The 20,949-nt window shown below is 42.3% G+C and overlaps 1 protein-coding gene across 10 annotated transcripts in view; it reads left to right on the top strand.

Moving 5' to 3' along the window:
- APP (amyloid beta precursor protein) overlaps positions 1-19,174 on the top strand; it is a 292,111-nt gene extending 272,937 nt beyond the window's left edge. For 6 of the 10 annotated variants that reach the window (XM_081557722.1, XM_081557714.1, XM_081557695.1 and 3 more), the window contains 3 exons: positions 5,368-5,468; positions 8,661-8,807; positions 17,966-19,174. In XM_081557722.1, the coding sequence (XP_081413848.1) occupies positions 5,368-5,468; positions 8,661-8,807; positions 17,966-18,067 (350 nt within the window). In that variant the 3' untranslated portion in view covers positions 18,068-19,174. The remainder of the gene's footprint in view (positions 1-5,367; positions 5,469-8,660; positions 8,808-17,965) is intronic. The other 4 variants (XM_081557706.1, XM_081557685.1, XM_081557677.1 and 1 more) reach the window with 1 other exon arrangement.
- The last annotated feature ends 1,775 nt before the right edge of the window (positions 19,175-20,949 follow it).

Raw genomic sequence — 20,949 nt, 5'->3', positions numbered from 1 at the left:
GATCCCTTTCTGTAGGGCTTTTCAGAGACATAAATTACAGTAAGTCAGGCACAGCTTCAGCTCGCCTAACGTCTTCCTTATTGCCCGTGTCACACAAGTGAATTTCAAGGAACAGGGAAGTGACACATCCTCAGCCTGCTCAGCCCACTGGTAGGACCCAAGGCTGCGTGTCGGTTCCGTTCTAACTGCATCTGAGACCGGCTCAGGTTGGTCCTTTGCCTTGGGCCATTTTTTCATGGCACTTCCTACTTTATTTTTAAAAGAAGAGACGCTTCTCATCCACAAGCATACAGTGTGAATTAGAAGCACTCACTCAACCAGCTATATTGGGCACACAGGGCCATTATGTTCCTACTGAAATACTGAGGAAGAGGCAACACCACCGAAGTCTTTTTTTTTTTTTTTTTTAACATGAAATAGACTTCTCCATACATTCTTAAACGAAAGCAATTTGTTTTAAGAGTTGGAGGATATATAGAGATGGGAAGAAGCCTTTCCTAAAGTCCCCGTCGTAATGTTGGCAATAGCTCCTTTTGTTACTTTATGAAGATCCCTCAGCTGCTTTGGAAGGTTGAAAGAATTGAAGTGATAAGGTCCTTGCTCTCAGGAGCTTGAAGTGGCATAGAAGAACCACACTCTGCATATTTAGAAAGATGAGATTAGAAAGACAGGGAAATTCAAAGCAACAGAAAGTGTAAAACACCTTGTGATGTTTGGAATGTGAGCAGGTGGGCCATTAACCAAGGGGTGCATTGCTGGAGATGAACTTCAGGATGGGTTTTGAAAGGTTTGGAGCACATCCATTGGCAAAGAGGAGAAGAGTTCTGTGCGGTTGAGAGAATGACCGAGGCTAAGCTTCTTTTCTTACACTATTGTAAAACTTGAGTTCCCCCAGGAGAGGGCCATAGATGGGAAAGAATTCTCAGAGAAAAAGTGAGGGAAACTCTTAACTAAGGTATGTTTCTGAATAACTTTATTTGCTGCATGTATATTAAGATATACATATGCCCTGTATTTTTTGCACTTGTAATGAGTCTTTTGGACATGTGGATCAATTTCCCCCTTTGTTTTCTATTGAATAGCATTAGTTTTGGTTCTTCATCATCACACTTTCTGAGACCACATGCTTGAATCTACTTTGCCAAATTATATTGTTATTCTTCCTGAACTTAGAAGACCCTTCCAAGATTGTCCCATCATGTCATTCAATGGATGGCATTGTTTTTTGAACAATCACTGTTGTCACTTGGAAACAAGTAGAGAAAGGGCTTTTGTATAATCACAGCTGAGGAAAAGGACTTCTCCTTGACTTTCATATCTGGAATCCCAGGACACAGTAACTTCTAGAATGTAGTGTCACGGAGGGAAACCATAATTTCAGTAGTGATTTCTGGGGACAGTGACCTTTATAGCTACTCCCCTAGGCTTACTTCCTGAGAGAAATAGGCTCTGAAGGACAAGTTACACCATTTGACCAGAATAAAGAAGACAAACACAGACATGCCTCATTTTATTGCACTTTCCAGTTATTGCATTTTTTTTACAAACTGGAGGTTTGTGGCAACCCTGAGATAAGCTCCATTTTTCCAGCAGCATTTGCTCAGTTCGTGTCTCTAGGTCACTTTTTGGTAACTCTCAGGTTATTTCGAACTTCTTTATTATCATTATATCATGGTGATCTGTGATAATCATCTTTGATGTTACTATTGCAAGATTACAGCTCGCTGAAGGCTTAGATGATGGGTAGCCTTTTTTGGCAATAAAGTATTTTTAATTAAGGTACACACATTGCTTTTTAGAAATAGACTACAGTACAGTGCAAGCATAACCTTAATATGCACTGGGAAACCAAAAAATGTGTATGACTCGCTTTATTGCAATATTTACTTTATTGTGATGCTCTGAAACTAAACCCCCAATGTCTCTGAGGTGTGTTTCCACTATAATTTAACCACCCTTCTCCAGTCCTAATAAAGAAAACCAGATCCTTTGAGAAAGTTTCTTCAAATGAACAGCAGGCTATTCCTGACTCACCATGACTTAGAGAACAAGAGTCCCAGCAGGGCTTAGAGTAGAATCAGAATAACTCAGGGATTGCATCAAGTAAACCTGCAAGCAAAGGTCCACGCGATTTATTTACATCTTCTTAAATCATCACATATCACTAGATACAGTTTTAGCTTTTATTATCAACGATATTTCCCTGGTGAAAGCTTATTAGTTTTTCCCCTTTAAATGAGATTTGCTTAATGAAAGACTCTTCAGTGACTGACTATACATGCTGTACAAAAAATGAACTCTTTTTCTGCTGAAAGTCCTCTAAACTATTGTGCCATAATTAATTATCTGTTGCTCCGACTTACTGCATGAATTTGAGATTTTTTTGACCATGAAAAGTACTCTTGGTATCCTTTCAGGAAGAGTGTGGGTTTTTAAAATTTTGAGTGAAGAGCTAGCTCATTCTTTACCTTTTTTTAATGTGGTTATTTTGTCGCACGAATCTTGAAGGAAAGAGTATTCAAGAGAGTTTTCTTAAAATCTCAGAAATATAACTTTAACTGTTGCATTGTTAGATCCTGATGACAGAAAGAGGTAAGGTATAAAGAAATGACTTTGATTCTGAAAGGACCTCAGATTTAAAAGGGTTTGTAGAAAGAGAAAAATGTACAACTAATGAGGAATAAACAAGCATTAGTGTCACAGCCCAATAAAAATTTGTATCAGGAAGATTAGAGGTCAGAATAAGATGAAATTTATTGGAAAATGCGGATCATTTTAAGGCAGGAACATAAATAAGAATAGGGAGCCTTACAGTTCTTGTGATGGGGTTAGGGGTCAGGGACAGGCAGTGCACTGAGCGGACCAGTTAAAACATGAGAGAAGGAGAAACTGTCCCACTTTGATGGTGCGTCTGTCTTTCATGTATATATTGAAGAGAATGGTCTTTTGTTAAAGGAAATCAAAGCCCTAGAAAGATAAAGATGAGAAAAGAAGGCTAGTCCTTTGTAATGGGCTTCCCAGGTGGCGCAGTGGTAAAGAACCCACCTGCTAATGTGGGAAACGCAGGAGACATGGGTCTGATCCCTGGGTCAGAAAGATTCCCTTGGAGGAGGAAATGGCAACCCACCCCAGTATTCTTGCCTGAAAAAATCCCATGGACAGAGGAGCCTGGCAGGCTGCAGTCCATGGGGTCGCAAAGAGACACACCTGAGCCCACAGTCTTTTGTAATAGCTATCTATTACTATATAATAAATAACCCCATAACTTAGCAACTTAAGAATAAACATTTAGCCTCTTATAATGGATTTCAAGGATTTCAGGCATGGCTTAGCTGGATGCTTAAGGCTCAGGGTCTCTCAGGAGGTTGCAATCAAGACATCTGTCATAGCTCCATGCATCTGAGGGCTTGAGGTTTGGCTGGGGCTGGTTGTGTTTTTTTCCACGATGGCTCACTCACGTGGCAGTTGGCAGGAGAACTCGGTGCCTGACCATGTGAATCTTTTTAATAGGACTGCTTGAGTATCCTCACAAGATGGCAGCCAACTTTCCCCAGACCAAGTGATCTGAGATAGATTACAAAGGAAGCTGTCCTTTACAATCCAGGCTCAAGTCATACACCACCACTTTTGCTACATTCTGTTCATTAGAAGCAAGTCTCTATATATCAGGTCTACACACGAGGGAATTAAGTCCCACCTCTTGATGGTAAGAGTATCTATAATTTGTGGCTGTATTTTTAAACTACCACACTTCTCTACCCAAGTTTAAGTCCCTAGGACCCAGGTAAATCACAGGCTAGGAGAACTTGAGGGCAAGATCATAAAACCGCTCTCACTGATCTTTGTGGACTAGCAAGACCTAGGAAGACAGGAATAAGAAAACATAGTTCTGATGAGCAGAAGACAGCATCACAGGCTACCAGCCAGATGGAGACTGACATTGATCTAGGGTCCATTTTTGAATAGGTTGTTAAATGGAAGCTCTTTGAGCAGTTGGCCAAGGAATCAGTGATATGTCACAACCAGCATGAGCTCCCTGGATCTTGTCAAATTATCCCCTTTTCTCTTTTGTATAGAGTGTGCTGTTAGACTGGCCCATCATACGCTGTGGACATTGCTTTTCACTTTTAACAAGATCTGTGACGGGGTTCACAGCACCTTGTAGACAAGATTGTAAGAGTGGTATACCAAAAGCAAGAAATTAGGTCCCATGGGAGCTGAAGGAACTTGGAGCCCAAGTAGGAGAAAAATCAGCAGGAATGTGATGTCTTTTCTTGAGTTTCTGATCTGTTCAAGGCTGTTGTGCAGAAGGGAAGTTCAAGCTTGTTCTGTGTTGAACAAAGAGTGGAAGTTACAAGGAAACTGATTTTGGCTTAGTATAAGAAACACCATTCTAGTAGACAAAGCTGTCTAAAAATGGAGGCAAACTGATCTATTCCTCTCTTTTCAAGTAGAGCTGACAGTTTACCCCTGGGTGGGAAGAGCAGAAAACAGGTGATTTTAGAAGCCGTTCTCATCCTAAAATTCAGACTTTTGATATTTAAATGCTACAACATGTAAATCATATTTATACTGTTCTCTTTCACTTTGGGTTTTAAAAATTACTTTGCATTTTGTTTTTAAACTTCAAATTATCATCAGAAAAAAAATTAAATTCATGATAACAATTAGTGTAAGGATCATATAGCAATTTGTAAAGAAACATTAGTACATTTAGAAATTCTCTTAGTCCACAGAAACATTTTTCAAAAATTACGTACTGCAGTTCTTTATTCAGCAGATGAACCAGTTACATTTTGTATTAATATCTGTAGCTAAATCACTTAACTAAATAAATGATACGATTTTTACAGAGCTTCACTGCATAGAAGCATAAGCATAATTTATTTGTAATAGGAACAAAGTCCCAAAGTAGCAGTTTTGTTCTACCAGGTAATTAATGCTCATTTTTAAAGCCTTTTATTACTTTTTCTGAAGGAAAGAGACACATTATAGGCTAAGCAATAAGCCCCTAAACCAAGCCAGCATATTCTAGAAACAAATCCTTGCCAGCCTCCCAACTAGCATTTAACTTCTGTTTTTCCCCATTAAGAAAAAAAATTATAGCATGTGCTTAAAGGCAATAGAAGCCTTAAGTTCAAATTTCTTTAATCTTTAATTTCTTTTGTTTAAAAAAGATAGTGGTTAAGGATTTAAATATAGGGTGTCATTTTTCTTGAAGAAAGTCATTAATCGATTTTTGTCTAACTTTAGGCTTAAGAGGAAGTTTCTGGTAGGCTTTGTGTTGTAATGATATTGTTTATAGATAAAACAAATGGACTGGCCTGTGTGTTTTGATTATGGTACAATGCTTATGGTGTCATACAGGTTCAGGATTAACAAACATCAAGACAGAAGAGATCTCTGAAGTGAAGATGGACGCAGAATTCCGACATGATTCAGGATATGAAGTTCATCATCAAAAATTGGTAGGTGAAAAAAGAAATGATACAAATGAACTTGCAAAGCAGGAACAGACTCACAGACTTAGAGAATGAACCTGTGGGATGGACATGTGCCTCCTGCTATCTTTAAGATGGGTAACCAACAAGGTCCTATGCAGTGCCCAGGAATCTCTGCTCAATGTTATGTGGCAGCCTGGATGGGAGGGGAGTTGGGGGGAGAATGGATACAGTATGTGTATGGCTGAGTCCCTTCGCTGTTTACCTGAAACTATCACAACACTTTAAATCGGCTATACCCCAATACAAAATAAAAAGTTTGAAAAATAAATAAATAAAAATTGGTAGGTGACATAATCTCCCGCTTCCGGCCACTCTGTCTTGCCAAATGACTCGCATGCCTCCTGGGTCAGAAATCCAGTGAAGGAAAAGATTAAAACAAAAATAACATGCTTGCCTATAGGATCATCATGAAAATAGGAAGAAAAGAAAAAGAGGCTCTTTAGATGTAGTTCTTAGTGTATGAAATGGTTAGATAGCACCACCGACTCAGTGGACATGAATCTGAACAAATGCTGGAGATAGTGGAGAACAGAGGAGCCTGGTGTGCTACAGTCCACGGGGTCGCAAAGAGTCGGACACGACTTAGCGACTGAACAGCAATAAAAATAGGTATAGAAAGCGGTTAAGCCCACAAAGGACTTAAAATGGAATTAATTTCTAGTCTAGCAGCCGTTTTCATTAACTTCCTTTCTTTTTTCTAGGACATCGGGTTTATGATAGGTTTGTGTGAGGGATCAAAATTGCAAATAAACATGTGCAAATACTACTTAGGTTCACAAAACAGCGTTCATGGCCGTTTGCTTAATTTCACATGTGGAACTCTCTCCCTTGCCCATCCTTCGGTCCCCTCCCCACACTTTCAATTCTTCCTGAGGGGCAGGATGTTTGGGGCCTCTGGAGGTGGGCATAAGGGGTAGATGAGGCTATTCCCAGCAGTGCTGTTCAGCAGAAGACTTGGGCAGGAAAGACAGTGGTTTCCTTTTCAGATACACTCACCCTTTCCCCCCCTCAAATGTCAGCATTGGAGTAAATCAAAAAACACGCATCATCTCCTTTAAGGTAGTTACATAAAGCCCTTTACCAAAAGCTTCAGGTAAATCAGTCCTTCATCATGTTAGGGTTCCTCCCATCTTAAGAGTAAGCCCAGTAAGTGGCTTAAATTAATAATGAAAACAATTTGACTACACATTCAGTAGTGAATAAAGGTGGTAGTAAAATTCTGAAAGCAATAATAATCCTTGAGAAGGAGGCTCTTAGGCACTTTATTTTTGTTTGTGTATAAGTGTGTGTGTCTTTTTCCCTTTCAAGGGGAAACTGTCTTTCCATTATTCATGAATAAAATTTATAAATCCAAGTATTAAACTCTGACAGAAGCACCTGTAAAGTATGATGTGTGCCTCTTTTCACTCTAAACAACTGGGGCAAATCCAAAACTGACTTGCGGTTCAGATTTGCATTTCAACTCCCATAATCTTTTTGGTAAGGGTACACTGAACTCTTTGAAGCATGGTTTTCCTTGGCGGGTTAATACCGTGTCAGTTATTATAGAATCAAGGCCACTCTTGATCTCAGTGATGCTGAAGAGGTTAATAAAAAAAAAAAACCTGGGAATTCTGCTGAAGAGTTGGAAGCTGGTGGGGCAGATAGCTGAAGATTAATGTGTGGCTTTGCATTTTCTGGAGCCTGTGTCATGAAAACCCATCTCCGCAATTACACAAACTCCTGTAATGCGACAGTGACTAATGGCGGCAGCAGCAATTATGAGAATCAGCTCCCTCTACTGAACTAGTTGATAAGATAATGTACTATAATTAGTGCAATGAATATTACAAAATTACAGTATTTTCTTAAAGACACAGGAAGATGTCCAGACTTACACACATTTCTGATTACCTCATACTTGTATCATTAGCTAATTAATGATTTGTTCTTTACAAATATGTTGAGGGAGCATATTTGTTTAGAAAGGGGCATAATTATGAACAGTTTCTAGTTTTGTTGCAGATAAACTATGAATAAATCTCTTTTCGAAATTTGCTTTATTCGCTGCATTTCATGTCACCTTTTCAGATTGCTAGGATGTCAGTTCTAGTTTTGACTATCATTTTACTATCTTGAGATTATATCAAAAGAATTATTTAGGGGGCTATTTTTATTAATTTATATAGCAAACATGGTATACATTCCATGGTAATTAAACCAGATGATCTGGCATAAGAGCATCTCCTTACATAAAAGATGATGAAAGTTGCAGTGTGCTTTTATAATTCCATTCAAGTAAAGATGAAAAATAATGACTCACTTTTACAAACAGTATGAAGGAATGTAGTGTAATAAATTTATCACTGAATAAATTTCTTCACAGTATTCTCTAAATTCTTTTCATGTTTAACTCAAATAAACATCAAGACTAAAACATTTTTAGTTGGGTTGCCAGAGACATCATAGTAAGAAAGCACGTGTCAATGTGTGGTTATTAAAATTCTTATCTTGTTGCCGACTGCTTCTTCTCTTTGAAATAAGTGCCTTATAAGCATATGATGCTTCTCAAGGTTAATTAGTGTCTTGGTGAATTATTGTGGCCTAGAGTAGGTAACAAGATGCCTTTTTCCTTCTGTTTAATGCCTTTGTCTTAGAATGCATGTTCCTGTGTATTGAAAATGTCCTTCTAAGAAAACGAGGGCATCTGTGGTTTGGAGAAGTACCTAAGGCATAGCTGTCATGCGTCAGGTCTCCCAGTTTAAACCTGCTGTGACTGGGAAAATACTGACCCCCTTTTATGATCATGAACCATGCCTTTCCAGTTTCTGATAGATCTAAGAGCTGCCCTCCTCCACTTACAGAATGTCCACCTGTCAGAGGGTTTCAGATCCCTGCAGGCTTCTGTCTGCCTTCCTAAAGACATACTGAAGGGTAGAGGCAGGGGGAGTGGCCATTCTAGGACTGGGGAAGGCACGTGGTACATTATTCTACAGACTGAAGATGTCATTTTTAGTCAGTATAATTCGGCTTTTTTTCAAGTGCTCACCAAGTATTTGAGTATGCAACAATTCAAACTTATGGCATAAAACGTAGACTGAGTATACTAAAACTTTTCACATTCCTCATCCATACATCTCCCATAGTTACAGTCCTTTTTCTTGATTTGTTTTCAAGGTGTTCTTTGCAGAAGATGTGGGTTCCAACAAAGGTGCAATCATTGGACTCATGGTGGGCGGTGTTGTCATAGCAACAGTGATCGTCATCACCCTGGTGATGCTGAAGAAGAAACAGTACACATCCATCCATCATGGTGTGGTGGAGGTAGGTGAACCTGGCTGCATGTTTGCAGCCGGGAGTTAAAGACGATAAAGGAACTCTTGCTTGTTGTTAGAATCATTCAAGTATCTCTTCTTTGAAAAAACAATCCACGTTCCTACTCAAGTTGCAGCTATTTTCTTGCTTTTGGTTTTTATCCATTCTGACTTATAACTACTGTGGTCAAGGCAATGGGGATATACGCTATCTCAACTTCTTATTTTGTATTGAAATATCAAAATAATACTAAGGATAATGCCTGGCTTAAAGATATTGTGACTGCCATGAAACATTAAAAAAAAAAAGTTACAAATAAAAAAGGACGTGGATGGCTGCATTTTGTTGAAAAAAACTTTTTTTTGATACATTTATTCCTGGATTTTTTTTTTTTTTTTTTTTTTTTACTATGCTGGGGTCTTTGTTGCACCAGCGAGCTCAACAGTTGCAGTGTGTGGGCTCTTTAGTTGTGGCATGTGGGATCTTAGTTCCCCGACCAGGGACTGAACCTGTGTCCCTTGCACTAGAAGGTGGATTCTTAACCACTGGACCACCAGGCATGTCCCTATTCCTGTACTTTTAAATAAATCATGTGACTTCTAACTCAAGCCAGGTAACAGTAAATAATTTTCAGTAAACAGTCTTTAACCTTTAGAGTTTCACAGAAAATCACGTCGTACCCAAGGGCTGAGCAACATATACAAAGTTAGTCAAGGTTGTCAAGGTGTTAGTGCAGTGCCCCTGAAGATGGAGAGAAGACCCACAAAGTGACAATTCCATTTCCTTGACACTCTCCCAGCAGCCCAACCTGTGGGAAATAGGAGTATGTATAACACAGAGGTAGTTAAGTTACACCAACAAAATTGATTAAGCTGCAAGATTCAAATATGACTCCTTAAACCCATGACACAAAATACTGTAAAATAAAATGTACAAATAAGTTCCTTATATGCATTTAAAATGCAGGTTGAGAAGAGGAGAACCTCACGGTTTATGTAGTTTTTAGGAAACTATTAAAGAGTAAGTGAATTAATACATCTTGAGAAGTTGAGAATTGCTAGAGCGAAAAAAGATCTCAAGGATCAATTAATTGATCTCATTTTATACATGAGAAAACAGACCCAGACAAAAGAAGTGTTCTTTCAATGTCAAATTCAGTGGAGCCAAGGTCAGAGTAGGACTTCCCAGGTGGCACAGAGATAAAGAATCCACCTGCCAATGCAGGAGACACCAGAGACGTGAATTCAATCCCTGGGTCGTCGGGAAGATCCCCTGGAGCAGGAAATGGCAACTCACTCCAGTATTCTTGCCTGGAAAATCCCGCAGATAGAGGAGCATGGTGGGCTCCAGTCCATGGGGTTGAAAGAGTCAGACACAACTTAGCAACTAAACAACAAACGTATGGGTATTATGTATAAAGTACTGGGAATTAGGACTTTTGCATGGAAATCTGGGAAGGATACAGCCTCTATCAGAGCCTGTGATGCCAGGCAATGAAACAAGGCATCTGGGAGCTGGCTGCCATGATCATGCTGAGACTTGCTTACAAGGTACCGATTTCCAAGGACACATTCCCCAGATCCCACCCCAGACCTTGGGAAACAGAATTTCTGAATAGGAGGCTAGAAATCTCAGTGTAGAAGATTTTCACAGCTGAATCAAACACGCAGTCAGTTTTGAGAATCAAGATGTATATTTAGTGTTAGCGCTCCTGCCTTTTATATGAAAAGTGAAAGTGTTAGTTGCTCAGTCATGTCTGGCTCTTTGCCACCCCATGGGCAGCCCGCCAGGCTCCTCTGTCCATGGAATTCTCCAGGCAAGAATACTGGAGTGGGTTGCCATGCCCTTCTCCAAGGGATCTTCCTGACCCAGAGATCGAACCCGAGTCTCCCAAATTGCAGGTCGATTCTTGACCATCTGAGCGACCAGGAAAGCCTTTTATATAGTTGTCTAAGCAGACCTGGGGCTTCCCAGGTGGCGCTAGTGGTAAAGAACCTGCCTACCGGTGCAGGAGACATAAGAGATGCAGGTTCAATCCCAGGGTGGGAAAGATCCCCTGGAGAAGGGCATGGCAACTCAGTCCAGTGTTCTTGGCTGAAGAATCCCATGAAGAGAGGAGCCTGTTGGGCTACAGTCCATGGAGTCACGAAGAGTCAGACGCAACTTAGCACGCACACACATAGCTACCTGGGTTAAAAAAAGTTTTTTTGATTAGTTAGCAAAAAAAGGTCTTCTCAGTTTTGGACTGTTAGAGCAGCTGACGCTTTAACACGAGTTCTGAAAAAAGTCAATTAATTTTTAAGCCAGAAGGCATCCCTGTGGGAAGAGAAGTCCTTCAGCCCCTCTGTTGTTCATTTTGTTCGCTTAAGAGCAACTGAGAACCTCTAGACTGACCGCCCCACCTCCTTTGGTGTTTCTTTTCGTTATTTCCACTCACTTCCTTCTTTTTTAAAGTAAGGAGGTTGTGAAGAGCCCAGAAACCCATCTCTTTCACCCTGGAGAGGTCTTCCTTTCTCTCCAGTCCGTTAGGTAACCCAACCCTTCATCAAGCTCCGTGTTGAGTATTGGAAGAGATCTTCATCTAAGGCGCTGGATACCATCCCAGCCTTCAGGAAGGTGATAGTCTAGCTGAATTCAGACACATGGAACTGCAACCCAGCCTGTGCAGCTGGGCTGCCTCACCAGGCCAGGGTGATGCAGCATGAAAGGGCGTTTCAGCATCGTTGCTCTCAGAGTGTATGCCAAATCAAGTGATGCCCCCCTGCTACGTTTCTCTGCCTGTCTGAGTGGGCTTCTCACCCTTAAGAACAGGGAAATAAGTTTATTGCCAGCTGGTTCAGTTCAGTTCAATTCAGTCGCTCAGTCGTTTCCGACTCTTTGCGACCCCATGAACCGCAGCACGCCAGGCTTCCCTGTCCATCACCAACTCCCGGAGTTTACTCAAACGCACGTCCATCAAGTCAGTGATGCCATCCAGCCATCTCATCCTCTGTCGTCCCCTTCTTCTCCTGCCCTCAATCTTTTCCAGCATCAGGGTCTTTTCAAATGAGTCAGCTCTTTGCATCAGGTGGCCAATTACTGGAGTTTCAACTTCAACGTTAGTCCTTACAGTGAACACCCAGGGCTGATCTCCATTAGGATGGACTGGTTGGATCTCCTTGCAGTCCAAGGGACTCTCAAGAGTCTTCTCCAACACCACGGCTCAAAAGCATCAATTCTTCGCCGCTCAGCCTTCTTTACCGTCCAGCTCTCACATCTGTACATGACTACTGGAAAAACCACAGCCTTGACTAGATGGCTGGTTAACCTGCTTCATTAATGAGTAACCTTATTTCACTAAGAACAAAAATGAGTAAATGGGTATCCCCAGATGGATGGGCCTACATCTGTCAGGACAGAATTCAGCTGTGAAGGAGAAACCTCAACAAAAGCTTTGGTCTCCAGGGATTCGCTGCTTCTTAGAGGGAAGGATTTGCTGCTTCTTAGAGGGAAGGATTCGCTGCTTCTTAGAGGGAAGGATTCGCTGCTTCTTAGAGGGAAGGATTCGCTGCTTCTTAGAGGGAAGGATTCGCTGCTTCTTAGAGGGAAGGATTCGCTGCTTCTTAGAGGGAAGGATTCGCTGCTTCTTAGAGGGAAGGATTCGCTGCTTCTTAGAGGGAAGGATTCGCTGCTTCTTAGAGGGAAGGATTCGCTGCTTCTTAGAGGGAAGGATTGCTGCAGAAGATCACAGAGATGAGGAAGTGAAGCACGCCTAGTGCTTTTATTCATAGAAACGTTACCAGTTGGAGGTGAGCAGTCACTAGTTTTTGTTTTGCAAAACTAAGCAGTAAATACTGATTTAATGAGTTGCTTCGTCATGAAGCCAGAAATCCAGTCTGTAAGTCATTAGCCGTGGTTTCTCACGGAGATGACAGTGCTTCGCTGGTACCTCCAGCGGTGACAGGACAGCCCTTTGTCACACCATCTCTGGGGGCTGACGATCCCAGCACCCACTGAATTACCCACCATTGTCCTGCCAGTGAGGTTCTGAAAATCCCACTGACCCCAGGTTCTGGTAGGAGCAGACGGGCTGGTTACTCTACCTAATAAAATTAAAATAGGATGTTCACTGGCCCTCCTCCAAGCTTAAAGCACCTACATGAGAGCCACGTTGGCAGCAGGGGGGGAGTCTAGAAATTAAGGAGAGATCCAAATAGATTTTACGTCTGCAGTCTAATGGTTGAGCTATAAATTCGTCTGCATATAGTGAAGGAATAAATGGCTTCAAAGAGTCTAGTTGAGGGAGAGAGGGGTAGGAAGAGGGCATTGGCCAAACAGTCGTCGAAAGTTCTACCCAAGGTGATGTTAGGACCCAGTGGATTGAGCTCTTTAGGCTCAGGTCTGTACGATGTACATGAAAATCAACACATATACAGTAGAAAACCAACATTGTGAGGTTACTAGAAGGGATGAAAGGGTCAGTAGCAGCGGCCCATGGAAGCCAAGCTGGGGTTCAGCGTAGAGAGTGTCCCAGGATCTCTGAAGAAGATGAAGACTTCAGATCAGTCATTGCTCCCAGAAAGGCCAGAGAAGCGGTGCTCAGAGGTGCTGTGCAGGTGGGTTTTTGTCTCAGCCAGTGATGCCTGATTCCCGCCTGAGGTGAGGGTAGGGAAAGAGGCAGGAGGGAGCATTCAGCCCCCTGCTCCATTGCTCTATAATTCCTTCCAGAATAAGCACCACTGGTTCCATCTTCCCCCAGCTCCACTTGAAGGGAAGTGATATGATATTGAGGCCCAGTGCGCCCAGGGTCATGGTGGGCTGGCCCTCACATGGGGGTGGCCAGCAGCAGGGCTATGGCTGAGCCGTGAGTGACCGATGACTGAACCCTGCAGGGGAGGAAGGCTCCCCCTGACTTCCCTCGGTGGTAGGTTTATCCGTGGACCAGAGCACTCAGCATTCCACCTTTAGCTTTCAAGGAGTTGGGGACAAAATGATGCCATCCATACTCCATGGGTGCCACGTTGTAAAGGTAATCCCTTCTCCTGTAGCTCCAAGCCCTCTGAGAATCTGGGGGCCAAGCTGCCCCACTGCAGGACTGGGGAAACATAAGCCACCCTCCCAGCGGCAGAGGGTCACAAGGATTAGCAAGTAGAAAAGAGGCCAGGAAAAGGCAGGAAAGTTAGCTGCCTGACTCGCACACCATCCTCTGAGCCTCGCATCTCTGGCCGTGCTCTCCTAAATAAGAGTTTGGCTTTGGCCTTCGAAGAAGAGATTAGCTATTTCATTGTTCCCCTGCCCCTGATGAATGCAGCCAGTTGTGAGGGTTGGTGTAGGTCCAGGTAAACTTGTATTAATACAAGTTTAATACTCCAACAATCAAGCAGCATTATGTTTTCTTCTGACATTTAGCAGTGCCTGATCTCCGCGGCAAGATGCTTTTTAATCTCCACATTCTTTGAAATCTCGGTTAAGAGGTGGCACAGAGCAAAAAAATGCCCAAGTTCTAATGGCATAGGACTGTAGACAGGCTATTTCTCAGCAAGCAGATTCGGAGAGTGAGGGAAATCTCTCATTACTGGTGCTGATCTTTAATGACGGCGTTGTAACTTACAAGTTCCTGGTTAATGACACAATTGCCAGTTAAAGCCCAGTGACCTCATTTGTTGCAAACAGAGCAGATAAAAGGAAGAGAAAGGGCTGGGGAAACAGCTCTGATTATCCTCCCAGGGACAGCAATTTGGAGCATCCATTGGCACGGTGTCCTTCCAGTGGAATTTTATGTCTATTCCAGCTGCGTTGAGATTTGCCAAAGCATTCATTCCAACTCTGGCTCAGACTGAAAGACATCAACTGGCCCGTGAGGTGAAGTCATAAAGTAACCTTGGGGAAACCAGCTTATTCCAGTTTTATTGAGATATACTGATATGTAACACTGTATTAGTTTTAAGTTTGCAACATGATGATTTGATATATGTACATATTATGAGGTGATTACCAAAATAAGTTTGGAAGTGAAAGTGAATCGCTTAGTCATGTCCAACTCTTTGCAATCCCATAGACTGTAAGCCTGCCACGATCCTCTCGGTCCATGGAATTCTCCAGGCAAGAATACTAGAGTTTAGTGAACAACTTTCATTTCACATAATTACAGATTTTTTTCTTCTTATAAGAACTTTGAAGATCTATTCTTTTAAACAACTTTCAAATATACGATACAGTATTGTTAACCATAGTCACGTTTTTTCCCCCTGAACCCAATAAGGAAAAATACCAAAGAGCAGGTCTGTTGGTGCTAAGACATCATGTCGAGGGATAGAAGATGATTTATGTACCATGACTAGACCACACCAGCTAATGAATAATGTAGACCAAAGGAGTGGTGCAGTCACCATAGAAACAATATGGAGGTTCATCAATAAACTAAACACAGAACTATCATACAACCCAGCAACTCCACTGCTGAGTATGTATCCAAAGGAAATGAAATCACTATCTAGAAATGACACCCCTATTTCAGCACAGCATTATTTACAATAGCCAAGGCATGGAAACAAACTAAGTGCCAATTAATGGATGAATGGATAAAGAAAATGTGATACACATGTGATGGAATATTATTTAGCCATGAAAAAGAAGGAAATTCTGCCATTTGTGACAACACGGATGAACCTTGAGGGCATTATGCTAAGCAAGATAAGCCAGACAGAGAAAAAGAAAAATACTGTGAGACTTCACTTATATGTGAAATCTAAAAAAAAAAAACAACATGAACTCATAGATACAGAGAACAGGTTGTTGCAAGGCCAAGCAAGTGGTATGGGCGGCTAATTCTCAGAAGACCTGACCTCCCCAGTGGCTTTCAGGGAAGGGTTTTTAAAGACAGAGTGAGAGAGAAGGTCATAGGATGCCTGATCAGCTTGTGGACATCCTTCTGTTGGCGGTGAGGTAGTCAGGTGGTATTTCAAGAATCAAGGTCACCCATCCTCTGGTTCCAGCTAATTTAAGGTCTCCATGCTTGTGGTCAACAGGCAGTTGACTTCTTCTTGCCTGGTGCTGGTTGCAATATCTAAGGGAAAAGTTATTTTTGTTTTAAAACACTAATAACACAATGTAAGTTTTCATGTATTCAGCAAAGAGATAAGGACTTCCTCTCTTCTGTGGACTGTTTGAGGTACAGCAGATATGCCCGAAACCTGAACACCTTCCCCCGCCCCAAACATACATCTGGCTTGGCCTGCAGAGAGTAAGTGGAACTGGCCCTGACAGAGACCCTGGGAGGACAAACCCAAGTTTACAACTCAGAGGACCCACCGTATCAACAGAGGGCATCTGTTTAAATCTTTAGCCAGACATACTTTTAGAACCTTAGTGCTCAGTTGAAAATAATAATCTGGAACAGTATGTTCTTTCTTTATCTCCTTTTTTTTGTTGTTGTTCGAAACCCACTTAGGTTTAATCGAGTAGAAATTGATCATTTAGGCACTGCCAGGAATGTGTAACACTTAGTACCAAGACGAAAATATAACTGATCCTACCTTCAAGACATTTACAGCCTCCTGGGGTGGGGAGAGAAAATGAACATCCCCTTCCAGAATTTCAATATAAAAGTAAAGGCAGAATGGAGTTAACAGTATGTTGGGGGATCAGACGGAGTGGAAGTACAGAAGTTTCCCTTTTGCTCTTATCAGTGGAAGATGCAGGTTTTCCGGGAGGGAGACGCCTATGCAGGAAAACCTCACAGTTCCCCGTCAAGAGTGACTGTCTCTCTCCCATTCCTCAGCCTCTCAGAGCTACCCCAGCCTGTTTTTTTTCCTTCATGCCCCTCCATGGATTTTAAACTGACACCGCTGTAGTTGTTTTCTATTAGTCAACATCCTAGAGCAAGATCTCCACCTGGCACCCTCCCAGGGGGTTTGCCCAGTGCATTCTATGTAAATTGCATCCCTTTCCGGTCTCCTGGAGCTGGCAGCTTGGACTCCACTGTGCTTCATCAGGAAATATTGTTACTCATCTGTATTCACATTGAAGTGTCCAGAATCCTGCTGTTAGCACACCCACTTTTATCTGAAGGAACGCATTAAAGGGAACAGACCCCAGAGAAAATATATTTGGATTTTCCCCCCTCACCTTGACTGAGAAGGAAAGCCCCCTCCAAGAGCCATCTCTGCTTCTGTCTGCCTCCTGGAGAAGGACTCTCCTTTCAAGGTTCTGTCCACAGAGAAGGCCGGGAGGATTCTCTTTATCTTTTAATATTTTTTGATTCATCTATATCATTGTTTTAATTAAAAGAGCCTTTCTTTAACGTATTAAATTTGGTAAAAACAGGGACAAACTAAAACAAGGGTGCGGAGATACTCAGCAGTTCAGATTTTGAGTGTCACCCATTCTGCTTAGCTAAATCTCTCTCAATACTTGAATTTTTTCTTTTCTAGCTTGACACCACACTTTCAAGTAAAACAGTTTCATGGAAGCCTTTTGTCCTTTTTCAAGCCAACAGGGGAAGAGAAGCATCTTTACTGCCTTAAATGTATCCAGTTACTACTAAGGGAGGGAAGCAACCAATGAGCACTGCGCAAGGCAAGCCAGCCGGTCAAGGTTTTGCGCGCCACCTAGTGGCCAGATGGAGTATCTGCGTAACTGGTGGGCTCAGGCGTTGTTGTTAAATCGCTCAGTGGTGTCTGACTCTGCGACCCCATGGACCGCAGCACGCCAGGCTTCCCTGTCCCTCACTATCTCCCAGAGTTTGCTCAGGCTCGTGTCCATTGAGTCAATGATGCCATCCAACCATCCCATCCTCTGTAGCGCCACCTTCTCCTCCAGTAGTCGTGTCCGACCCTTTGCAATCCCACAGACTGTAGCCCACCAGGCTCCTCTGTCCCTGGGATTCTCCAGGCAAGAATACTGAAGTGGGTTGCCATGCCCTCCTCCAGAGGATCTTCCCGACTCAGGGATCGACCCTGGTCTCCTGTGTCGCAGGTGGATTCTTTACCATTTGAGCTCCAGGGAAGACCTCCTTCTCTACTCTACATCAAAGTGGAAAAGAAAGGAAAATTTGTGGGTGTTCTGCAATCTTGGCTTAAAAAAAAAAAAGAGTACAGTGCACCTTATCTTTCTTGAGCTTCTCCGTGTGTGCTCTTAAAAGATTGTTTTTTTAAAAAGACTCATTTGTCCCGGTTCTTGCTCTGTAGGTTGACGCTGCTGTGACCCCAGAAGAGCGCCACCTCTCTAAAATGCAGCAAAATGGCTACGAAAACCCAACTTACAAGTTCTTTGAGCAGATGCAGAACTAAACCGCCGCCGCAGCAGCCTCTGAAATCGAACAGCAAAACCATTGCTTCACTACCCATCGGTGTTCGTTTAGAGAATAACGTGGAAAAAAGCAAACCCTTCTGTTTTATTATTTACTCATTATCGCCTTTCGACAGCTGTGCTGTAACACAAGTAGATGCCTGAACTTGAATTAATATACAAATCAGTAATGTATTCTCTCTCTTCACATTTCGGTCTCTACACTACATTATTAATGGGTTTTGTGTACTGTAAAGAATTTAGCTGTATCCAACTAGTGCATGAATAGATGCTCTCCTGATTATTTATCACGTAGCCCCTTAGCCAGTTGTATATTATCCTTGTGGTTTGTGACCCCACTAAGTCCTACTTTGAAATATGCTTTAAGAATCGATGGGGGATGCCTTCTGTGAACGTGGGAGTTTAGCTGCTTCTCTTGCCTAAGTATTCTTTTCCTGATCACTATGCATTTTAAAGTTCAACGTTTTTATGTAATCCAAATGAGTTAGAGGATTTTTTTTTTTCCACAATTGCATTTTACTGTACAGATTGCTGCTTCTGCTCTATGTGTGATATAGGAATTATGAGGATAGACGTTTATTTCTTCGTGCCTGTTTTATGTGCACACATGAGGCATTGAGAATTGAAACTTTTTTCGTCCATGTATCTTCAGATCTTTGATAAAGAAAAGAATCCCTGTTCATTGTAAGCGCTTTTATGGGTGGGGGTGGGGGGGTGGGAGCTCTCTGCTGGTCTCAAATTACCAAGATTTCTCCCAAAAACTTTTCTGCAGGATGATTGTACAGGATCATTGCTTATGACCATGATAGCTTTCTACACTGTATTACATAAATAAATTAAATAAAATGACTCTGGGCAAGAGTTTTCTTTGAAGGATGGCTATGGACGTTAGATATTCAAAGTAACTTTGGATGGGGAAAAAAGAGATAGATTCAGTCTAAAACCCTTTATTTATGATACCAAAAAAGATGAGAGTGGAAGGGACAAAATCAGGGAATGGGGAAGGCAAGCCTGGACAAACCCTTCAAGATTTGTCTTCAATTTGTATAAAATGGTGTTTTCATGTAAATAAACACATTATTGGAGGAGCGGCATTGTGCTGTTGTGAATGATTCCATGGTAACCACCTTCTGACCCTGAGTCATCGGAAGACTGATGAGAGCTTTCTGATGCAGGGTATCCACACCTGTTGTGTCTTAACAGTAAGTCCGGGCTGGAAATTAGGGCCAACAGGCATCTCCCGGTGCTAGTAAAACACTTCATAGACCCAACTCAGTCTTCACTTGGTCCAAACGACTTTGCTGCCATATCTTGGTCCTCAAGTTTGTCCTTGTCTTAGTCCATTCATGCTACTATAATAAAATATTATAAGCTACTGGGTGGCTTATAAACAGAAATTTGGGGATCGGGTGGGAAGTGGGAGGGAGGTTCCAGAGGGAGAGGACGTATGTATGCCTGTGGCTGATTCGTGTTGATGTATGGCAGAAACTGACACAACACTGCAAAACAATTAATCCTTTTTATTTAAAATTTTTAAAAAGAGCTTAAAAAAAATCAAATTTATTTCTCACAGTTCTGGAGGCTAGAAGTCTGAGATCAAGGTGCCGGTGTGGTCAGGTGAGAGCCCTCTTCACGGTCACAGAGTTCTGTGTCCTCATGTGGTGGAAGGGGCTAGGACCTCTCCGGAGCCTCTTTTGGGCACTAATCCCATTCATGAGTTCTCCTCCCTCATGACCTAATCACCTCCCAAAGGCCCCACCTTCCAGTGCCATGGCACTGGGCATCAGGACTTCAGTGTGAAGTTTGAGAGAACTCAAACATACAAACAGATTGTAACAGTCTCTAATAAGATATGAAGAAAAAAGTTCTAGGAAAATAAAAGTTAAGACCAGCTGATCATTACCGACAAAGCAGTATTCTCCACCCTTGAATGGTTGATGTTTTGTAGGGTGAAAGTCCTTGTTTCGAACATTGTAAGATGTTTGGTAGCATTCCTGGTCTCCATCCAGTTCATGCCGGTAGTGCTGTCCAGTAATGATCATCAAAAATGTCCCTGGAGGATTTCCTGGGTGGCACAGTGGATAAGAATCTGCCTGCCAATACAGAGGACACAGGTTCAATCCCTGGTCTGGGAAGATCCCTCTTTTCAGAGAACTAAGCCCATGAAGCACAACTACTGAGCCCATGTGCCTTAGAGCCTGTGCTCAGCAGCAGGAAGCCACTGTGTTGAGAAGGCCTCATACTGCAGCTAGAGAAAGCCCGAGCAAAAGCAACGAAGACCCAGGGCAACCAAAGGTAAATAAGTTAATTTTTTAAAATAAAATGGTCTATAATTTTTTTTTAAATGTGTCCAGACATTGTGAGATGTCCCTTATGAGGGGCAAAACCATCCCACTTGAGAACCTCTGCTCCATGTCTATTTTAAAACAATGTCACATACACTGTACGTGATTTTTAATTGGAAAAGCCTGTGTGTGTGCCAAGTCACTTCAGTCCGACTCTGTGGGACCCCACGGACTGTAGCCTGCCAGGCTCCTCTGTCCATGGAATTCTCCAGGCAAGAATACTGGAGTGTGTTGCCATTTCCTTCTCCAGGGGATCGTCCCGTCCCAGGGATAGAACCTGAGTCTCCTGTCTCCTGCATTGGCAGGCAGGTTCTTTACCACTAGCACCAACTGAGAGAAGCCTGGGTCACTGCTATTCCAAGTGTCTAAGAACAAGTTGACCCTGGTGTTGTTGCTGTGCTGTGCTTGAGAACACGGGAACATGAGAACCAACCAGCACCTTTTAGCCTTCGATGGCAGCCTTTTAAACACTAAGCACAGAAAATTAGTCAAAATTGTTTGATCAGGCCACTATGCAG

Source organism: Giraffa tippelskirchi, chromosome 2, assembly GCF_054371585.1.
Source record: "Giraffa tippelskirchi isolate mGirTip1 chromosome 2, T2T-mGirTip1v1.2.pri, whole genome shotgun sequence".
In the NCBI taxonomy this organism is placed as follows: domain Eukaryota; kingdom Metazoa; phylum Chordata; class Mammalia; order Artiodactyla; family Giraffidae; genus Giraffa; species Giraffa tippelskirchi.
The sequence above is the reverse complement of the archived record's forward strand: the minus strand, read 5'-3'. Positions and strand labels throughout refer to the sequence as shown.